This window comes from Pinus tabuliformis, chromosome 5_1, assembly GCF_031772625.1.
Source record: "Pinus tabuliformis cultivar Carrire ecotype Pingquan chromosome 5_1, CPIR1, whole genome shotgun sequence".
Taxonomy (NCBI): Eukaryota; Viridiplantae; Streptophyta; class Pinopsida; order Pinales; family Pinaceae; genus Pinus; species Pinus tabuliformis.
This window is the reverse complement of record NC_142305.1, coordinates 561,934,306-561,944,309: the sequence shown is the minus strand read 5'-3', so window position 1 is coordinate 561,944,309 and position 10,004 is coordinate 561,934,306. Positions and strand designations below refer to the sequence as shown.

Here is a 10,004-nt window from a genome sequence, read left to right as displayed (position 1 = left end):
AGAATAAGGGGAAATCACAAAGAAGTCTCCAAAGAAAGGACGGGGTACTTAGGACTAGAATTGAAATGCAACTTGCATGTAGAGTGGAATAGAAATAGAAGCGACCCACGAATCTGAGAAATGGAAAAAAGTGGCAAACAGAGAGGATCTTATGGTGGGTGAAAAGATAGCTCATTCCTCTGAAAGTTTTGACTCAAACAAAGAGCATCCACCATAGACAAATGTGAATGAATTGGCATTGGTTCTTGTGGACCATTCTATAGGGAGGCAGTAGAAGATCCAGAAATGGAAAGGAAAGAAATGGAAGATTAATGGTTTTTATATCACGTAATATTCTTGTAGAAATTATGGTGTAGAATTGTATATGCTCATGAAATTTTAATCTAAATCACAAGACACAATATTACTCTACTATTCTGTGGAATTCAATTCTCAATTTATAACATCAATAAAAAATATGAAATGAGAAATAACACTCGTGCACACAATATTTTTTGAGGGAAAAGCAACATCTTGAAAACCCCTTATGTCTATTTGCATTAATTTGATGAATAAAATTTTATTACAATTACTTGCTCAATTTGGGCTCAACCTACAAGTGAATAACCTATCTCTATGCTCACTGAGAAGCTCTAACCCTATTTATGCCTCTGCTTGAGTCCCCATTTCCTTGAGCAATTCTTGAGAAATTAAGCCCTTATTATTTAGGAAATTCCTCAAAAATTCTTGCGCAATTCCCAAGGTTGATCATCTAACTACGTGCAACAACTATACCCTCAAGACTAGTCTACAATTGATGTTACACTGCCTTGGAATTTCTACCACAAATGGGGAAATCAAATTATCTTCATGCACTACATATTTTCAGTTGATTGAGGACTTGATGGGATGATCACTAAGCTAGAATGTTGTCCCACAACACAACTGACCTTCCTCTCGTTCCTCCATCAGTTAGAACTAGTTTAACAAAACTCAATTGGATATAATTGAACTCGATCTCTAAAAATTAGTAATCACACATGCTTAATTAAACTCAAACTCCTATAACTCGAATTTACTGAGCTAACTTAGTGACAAGGGCCATGTCACACAAGTTAACTGCATCCAAGTTGTTTGCTAATGTGGAAATTTGATTTTTCTCAATTTGGCTAAAGAAAAATCAAACTGAGACTTTCTTGTTACATATTTCAACACTTCCTCTTAGCAAGAAAGGCATTATCAACCACCCCTATCCCGCACTTGTGGAACTCAAACTTCCCTCTTCACAAAGCCTTTGTCAAAATGTCAACATCCCTCTGTTAGAATGTATTGTAGCAACTTTATCCACCTCTGCACAAAGTCTCGTAAATAGTGATACTAGATATCTATTTGCTTGGATAGATCGTGAAATATAAGATTCTCATATAGCTTGATGCAAATTTGATTATCACAATAGATCATAGTTGGACCCATCATATGACCAAATAATCCCACAACTTTCTTTCTGATCGAGATCACCTCACATGTTGCTTGACTTTCAACCATGTATTCTACTTTTGCCGATTTGAGTGCCACAAATCTTTGCTTCATGTTGTACCAGGAAACCACTACGGACCTAACAATAAAAAATCCACCTGGTGTACTCTTTTGGTCGAATGGACTCCCTACCCAATCTCCATATGTGAAGCCACACAACTTCACTCCCTCTATCCTTCTATACTGTAATCCCATTCTAGTTAGCGCCTTTGAGGTACTGTAAAACATGCTGAGGTTCCTCCCAAAATAATTTGGTTGGCCTAACCAAAGCTTGGCTCAGCTGATTTACTACATAACACATATCTGGTCATGTGTTCACAAGATACATTAGTGAACCCACTAGCTACCGATAAATGGTAGTATCCATTTCTTCACTTAAAGTGGCATCCTCCTTTCTCCAGTTGGTCATTGAAATATGTGTTGACTAGAGATGTCTGCATGGGTTTACAACTCTCCATGGAGAATCTATGTGGCATATTATTTTCATACTTGTAATGAGACACAAACAATCTGTCACCGCCTTGCCATAATCCCGACCTGAGGAAGTAGTGCATGAGACACATGTCCTTCATTTCAAATTCCCTTGCAAGATTTGATTAGCTACTCATCACCAGTCAAAATCAAATCCTCAACATATAAGAAAATAATAAAAAAATTACCTTCTACTAGGATATGATAGAGGTTTGCATTCACTTCACTTTTGGTGAAGCCCAAACTAATGAGATAGTTGTCGATTCAGGTGTACCAAGCACGTGATGCTTGTTGGAGACCGTACAATGCTCGCTTGATTTTTCACACATGAGACTCCCAGTCAAATGTCTCAAAACATTTTTGTTTCTCACTGTATACCTCCTCCTCAATAACCCCATTGAGAAATGTTTTCTTTACATCCATCTAGTGGATCTTCCACCCCATCTACTCAGTGAGTGAAATAATTTCTCTAATGGATGAATACCTTGCTACATGAGACAAGGTCTCCTCATAGTAAATTACCTAAATTTTAGAGTATCCTTTAGCCATAAATATGGCCTTATACTTCCCTATGCTTTCGTCTATTGCATGTTTTAGCTTGAAGATCCATCTAGAACACACAACTGATTTTTCTATTGGTCTTGGGACCACTTCCCAAGCACTGTTCTTTACAATGGATTCATACTCTTCCAACATTGCATCAATGCATATAGTTTTCTCTACTGCTTCCTCGAAAGAGGATGGATTAGTATCTACAATCTCAATCATTAGAGCCATGTAGCCAGTGTACATTCTACCTGTGCAAATTTGAAGGAGCTCCCACATTCTCCCTCATATCTTGCACAAGTCTATCATCTTCCCTATTTCTTTTCTTGCCTTCTTTGGATGGTTCTTCTTGAGTGGATGTCTCCACTCTCTTCTCCTCAATTTGTGGATGCTCAACAACTTCATGAGGCTCGTCCTTTAGAGGTAAAATCTCCTCCTCTCGTGGGATCTGAAGCTCCCTATCAAGAGAGAACCAAGTCACTTTCTCCTCATCAAAATTTACATCCCTTTGCACAACTGTCATTCTAAGGGAAGGTAAGTACACATAGTAGTTGTGAGGATTCTCTGTGTAATCCATAAATACCCCAAACTCTGTCATTGTCTCAAGCTTCTTTCTTGATTCTTTGGATACATGGCAGTAAACAGAGGCTCAAAAAATCCTAGAGTGTAACACATCCGTCGTTCTCTCTAAAAAGCCTCCTCTGGTGTAATCATACCAAGAATCCGATGAGGATTGTGGCTCTACAAATAGACAGTTGTGTTGCATGCCTCTACCCACAAGTCTAGTGGTAGGCCTTGGTCATGCAACATAACCCTAATAACTCCCACAATGCTAATGTTCTTTCTCTTAGCTACCCCATTCTGTTGTGGATTGTGGGGTGTTGTCAAATCTCTTTGAATGCCTGCTTTTGAACATAAATTATTGAATTCATTTGAAATGTAGTCACCTCCATTATCGCTCCTGAGATCCTTCACCTTCTAGCTAGTTTATTTCTCAACTAGTGCCTTGAATTCTATGAACTTGGAGAATGTATCATCTTTCTTCTACGTGAAGAAGATCCAACACTTCCTTGAGAAGTCATCAATGAAAATGACAAAATACTTTTGTCTAGTAGTGGAGTCTGTCGAGAAAGGTCAACAAACATCAGAGTGGATCATTTCCAAGACTACATGTTCTTTGTTGTCCCAATCATGGAATGTGGGTTTTGTGTACATCCCCAAGGTATCTAGAGGTATATCTAGAGGTATCCATCTTTATTCCCCAAATGAACAAATAAAGACAAAATGTGGGTGGAGATTAGGAACGTCTACAAATAACGAGGCATAAGCACTAGTTTTATGGCTAGGACTGAAGCTAGCCATAGGTAGAGGTATACATCGATTAATTGTTTTGGGAGATTCAATGTTAAACATCCAAAAATTCCATAAAGATAAGGAGCTTAGTGAACAAAATTGGCTTCCCTTGGATTTAAAGATTCAAGAGAAAATTAAAAAGTTTGAGTACATTGTTTTCTATCACATAAGATTAGAAAATAATAAAATTGTTCATGAGTAGGAAAACGTTGGGGCTTGCCTTGAAAAAGGTGTTCTGCTTCTCAATCAAGGAGATAACTCATATATTATATTCCAAGACATTTGAAAACTTTGATAAAGATATGGTAGGGACCACTAAGCTTTGTATGATGCGATTAAATGACTAGGACTTGAGCTTTGTTGGAATATCAATTAATTGCTTGGTAATTAATATAGAGAAGGCAATACAGTGGCAAGGACTTGAGCTTTGTTGGAATATCAATTAATAGCTTGGTAATTAATATAGAGAAGGCAATAAAGTGGCAGCTCTTGGGAATAAAATAAATGGCAATCATCTCGTCCAAATGTAAAACAAGGAAGGAAAATGTCACAACAAAGGTCACATGTTCTCATTCCCCACGCGATTTATCCATGGAATATAATACACCTCGAGGTGGTCCTTCATTGCTTTGCAGGTGGAGTAAATGCAACAAGATTGATAGTTGGATCATGGTAAGGTTGCAGGACATAAGTAAAATCACAGAGAAAATGTATAGTAAGGGCATTCAAATGCACGGTAAAGAAATCAGATCTTGGAATGGGCAGTAAGCATGGTTATAAATGGCAACAAGTTGGAATGGAATTGTGTCAAGTCTCAATGACAATTTTTCATAAGTCGAGAATGGAATCCTTCACTGAGGCTATTTCAAAGAGGTCGGGAATGTCTCAAGCGGCAACATCAATGGAACATAAAATATCCAAATTAGATGGTGTTGGGGCTCATCTAACGGAATAAGTGCCAACTCATTTTTCGTTTTTGATGCGAGAGGTCTAAATATTGAGGTAGGACATGGAGAGAATTCGACTTACAATGGTGAATTTGGCTACTTATGTTTAACAATATTTTGAAAAAGGTGGAAGAAATCAAGGTAACCGTGGAATATACAGTAGTTTTGGTTTTTAAAGAAGTTTTTGGTATCTAGGGTGCTCTTTCTTCTAATGCAGCAAATCCAAGCAAGCCTCGGGAGCTAGTGAATATAGAGATTCGAGTGTCGAGTGTAGGCACAGGAGGAAAATGGTAATGTGATGGTAGATGGAGAATTTCCGGGAATGTAGATATCCTTCAACTTTCTTTTTTATTAATGCTATGTGAATTAGTGTTCTATAATGGAATGTATTAGAGATTATAAAAGATAAATTTGGTTAGAAGCATAACATGATATAGGCAAGGGAATCAATAGATTGCATTTTGAATAGTTTTGGATGTCAGCACTTGATGAACAATTTGTGAATGTAAGGGTACTGACCTATTTTCCAGTTTGATAAATATAAAGCTATATGTTTCCTTTAAAAAAAATATTAACCAAATTAAGGGTACTGAACTATTTACCAGTTTGATAAATATAAAGCTATATGTTTCCTTTAAAAAAAATATTAACCAAATTAAATAACTTTATTCATAAGCAAGTACAATGGGATAAACTCATTAATAATTAAGTGAAAAATGGTTCAAACTATAATTTTTTCTTTAATATATGTTAAAAATAGTTAGATCCTTGAAAAAAATTAAAATAGATTCACTTAATTATTATATAAATATTTTAAAAATAAAAACCACTTATTTATAGTACCTGGGTATTTATTGTTTATTACAAAAATTGATATACTTACCAGAATAACTACCCTTGAAAGTAAATTTGTTTACTGATAAAATGTAAAATTTTCTAGACAACCTTCTCAACAAAAATATTATCACTACCATAAGTCATTATTATTTTTGTTAGGATTGGATTCTCCAAAATTAACAAAATAGCCCAATTAATCAATTAGTAAAACCTAATTATAAACCTTAACAATATCTTGAATTCAATATTTAAAACCTAAATTCATTGAACCGTGTATAAAAACCTTAAAGCTGTCTTGAATTCAATATTTTTATTTTACTTTAGCTATGCTTAATCTAAGGAGCACATACTTGCTACTATGTAACACTTATTTTAGAAGTTGGAATTTTTATTTTAATTATTAATGTTTATTCTTCATGTTAAAAATATTTTTATTAATAATATTTTTTAATTTAAATATTATTTATTTTTTAAATATGACAACATCTAAAGTGTAAAGCTCTTCTCAATATTTATAATTTAAGATATTTTTAATATTATTATATAATTAAATTAATGTATATTTTAAATTATATAAGTTATTAATTTTCATTTTTAAGAAATTTTAAATATATCTAATTAATAAATATAGAATTATACTATTATATAATATCAAAATAATATAAATACACTAAAAAATGAAAAATAAGATATAAATTCAAACTAGAGGAAAATATATTATATGATTATATAAATTAAATGGCTTATAGGTATGCCCATGGGGCTTTAGATTGATGGTGAATGGGTGCAATGTTTAGGCACTCCTTGTGATAGGTCACTGGTTGAAATCCCCCGTGGGTGTTTACCTACCAAAAAAAAATGCCATAGGCACAAAAAAACTTAACTCAAAACATCCAATTCTAAAAATTTGAGAAAAAAAGAAATAAATTTGAATTAACTTTATTTTCTCATATGGAATTTGAATTAGTGACCTATAACAAGGATTGTCTTGGCAAGGAGTGTCTTGACGACAATACACCCATTCACCATAAATCCAAAGCTCCATGTGGTTATTTCCATTATTATTAATAATCATACAAATAATTAATACATCAATTAAACATATATACATTTAAAACATGATATAACAAAATTCTTAACTATCGAGATCATAGGCTTTGTTACAATAAGACGGGCCAAGACCATGACTTATTAAAACCACATACCAAAAAAATCATCACTCATTTTGAGATAACACATATTTATATAACATTTTTTTAATTAATAACCACTATTTTAAAATATAAATTTAAATCCAATAATTAAATTTAAATTTTAAAACCTCCATTCCAAAATATAAATTTAATTTATTTATATTCAATTCCAACTCCTTTTAAATATATTTATAAAATAACAATTATGTTCACCATTTACGGAAATTATTTCAATAGTCCAGAACATTGAGGCTATTTGATTGTGTCATCCAAGTATATTTAAAATAACAATATTATTCACCATGTAAATAAATTATTTCAGTAGCCCATAAGATGAGCCGATTTGATTGTCATCCAAATATATTTAAAATAACAATATTGTTCACCATTTACTGAAATTATTTCAGTAGTCCGTAAGATTGAGCCGATTTGATTGTGTCATCCAAAATTTCTGCCACGCCATACTTGAAAGAAAATCCCATATCCAAAAGTTTCTTTGAAGAAATAGGAACACGAACACCATTATCGTCTTCACCGTCGCCTCTGTCATGATAAACCAAGTTTCCTCACTTTATATATATCAATATAATTTCATAAAAATATAACTAAAAAGACCCTGCATGAGGGGAGAAGTCTACATACTTGAAATGTGGATAGAGTTTATGGATGGAATCCGATAGCTGAGAAACGGTGAGAGAGGTAGCACTGCAGATATGTCGACCTTTTACTTTTGGTTGCTCCATCAGAAATATATGGGCCTCGCATAAATCCTCAATATGAACTAACGCAATTGATCCGATAAACGACTCATTCAACTTCAACCCTTCATAATTGCCTGGAACATTTTCAGCATAAATTGTAATGCTGCCCTTAGTGTTTTAGACTAAAATATTTTACATATTTTTCTGCCAAGCCCTCTACTTAAATAAAAGTGTGCTATCATCCGCCTTCTCCCTATTCCTGGTCGGATTGTTTCACCTTCAGCAAGAAACCCCATAGCAAACACCTGAAATTTTTTAACGAACATATAATAAAAAGATTACATACCTGTAATGGGGCTTAATATTTCACCACATGAATACGGAAATGTTGAGATAATGGATGGCCCACCAACATAACTTGGTCCAATTGTGACAACTTCCATTTGGCCACTGTTTAACCCATACTCAATGGCTGCTTTCTCCGCCAATGTCTTGGATATGTAATAGAACTGCACGCATGATAAGCACGACCTGTAAGTTACACCATATTTGAGATGCAAATTCAATCATACTACTCACACTGTATATACGTACACTAATAGGGCCGGCTTTCCTGCGCATGAATTCCACTGGGGTCCAGTTTGACTCGTCAAGAGTGGAGCCACTGATAAGTTGCCCTTGTTCATTCAGCGGACTAGCTGCCACGACAGAGGAAGTATAAACCACACGCCTCACCGATTTAGCGCGCGAGCAGGATTTCAATACATTCATTACCCCTTTTAAAGCAGGCTGGACAAAATCGTCCTGTCCCATAATTTTATACTTCTTGTCAGGATTATTTCTCAAAAGTTCACACGAAGTATACTCTGGTTTGATTTCAGATTTTTGTGATCATACTGATTTCGAAAATATTTTTGAAATAATCGCAGTCTTATTAAATCTTCATACTTCACATATCAGAAGTTAAGAGAAATTTATGCATAATCAGTACCTCAGAAGGCTTGGAGAAGTCCATAGGACTGGCCACGTGGAACACCCCTTGACAACTCTCCACTGCGGAATCAAAGGCGTGCTCTTCGCTTAAATCTGCTTGGAAGAGCTTCAGTCTCTCTGCAGCACCAGGCAGCGACAGCAGAGGCCCAGTTTTTGCCTTGTCATCTGCGTGCACAAAAATATGAGAATAGCTCACACCTAATCTGTAAACAAAGTGATTAGTTAATGAATAAGAGCTAGCAGAATCTCCGTATTACATACTAGGGTTTCTGAGGGTGGCGTTAACAGTGTAGCCTCTCTGGAGAAGATTCTTGATGAGACATGATGCGATATACCCTCCCGCTCCTGTAACGCAAACCTTCATGCCCTCTGTACCTTCGTGGCTTTGCATTTTTTTGCACAAAACGTTACACAGCGAATATGATATTGATATGCAAGTTGCAAAATGGAGGGTTGGGTGCAACTTAAATATCCAATTGTGGGATTCATGAGTAATCTGAAATCAAATAAATAGGAGTGAGTGAGTTCAACAAAAATCTGCTCCAACCACTCATTTCTTCTCGCCCCATCAGGCTGAAACCGACTTTAGTTAAATGTTATCAGGATCCACAAGAAGTAGAATACAAACTCTATTCAAATATCTATCACTAATTAGCATTTTCACAGATCTATGAAATCTAATATTTTTTTTTTTCCCCAAAGTCTTATTCATGCTTTGTGCCTGTACCTATTCTTCACCTATTACTGATTTCTTAATGCATTTGGTGACATCAACCCTCACCTCTTTTCAATGTATTTTGTCATCACTAAGCACGTTTTGGTGCAGTGTGGCTATAACGACTTTACTTAAAGAAGTAGAATACAAACTCTATTCCAAAATATCTACCATTAATTAGCATTTTCACACATCTATCAAATCTAATATCTCTTATTATTCCCAAAAGTCTTACTCATCCTTTGTGCCCGTACCTATTCTTCACGAACTAAAACGCAACTTCCTATTCTTCACGAAGTGAAACACAACTTGAATTTTTCAACCTGCCATTCAAAGTTATCTAGTCAAACGTTTGACATTTTCCACGATTGGCAATTTCCACGATATACTACATATGCGACTTTTTCTTCAAAAGCATCGTTAAGTACTTTTCATCATAGTTACCGAATTCGAATTCCATTGCATATGGAAATAATTTTTTTATATAAAATTTATAATGAAATAATTTAGGAGTATACATCTTAAAATGATTAATATATTATATATTATTTATTTTTATTTATTTTAAATTTAAAAAAAATTGGACTGAATTATTATATTTAAAATTTGAAAAAAAAGTTATTAAATTTTTTTTTTTTACAAAGATACTTTTGTTTATTTTTTGGGATATAAAAATAATGAACAACAAAATGCATCAAATTTATTAGAATTGCAGAGTAAAAAAATATGCAAC

At 34.2% G+C, this 10,004-nt stretch overlaps 1 protein-coding gene across 1 annotated transcript; it reads right to left on the bottom strand.

Moving 5' to 3' along the window:
* Positions 1-7,138: 7,138 nt before the first annotated feature.
* Positions 7,139-9,112, bottom strand: LOC149166054 (putative anthocyanidin reductase). The gene is made up of 6 exons (XM_089431273.1): positions 8,818-9,112; positions 8,555-8,721; positions 8,158-8,367; positions 7,910-8,072; positions 7,505-7,697; positions 7,139-7,405 (listed from the first exon to the last, which is right to left on the bottom strand). Exons 1-6 carry the CDS (start codon positions 8,945-8,947, stop codon positions 7,261-7,263), a joined length of 1,008 nt encoding a protein of 335 aa, XP_089287399.1. The 5' UTR covers positions 8,948-9,112; the 3' UTR covers positions 7,139-7,260.
* Positions 9,113-10,004: the final 892 nt, after the last annotated feature.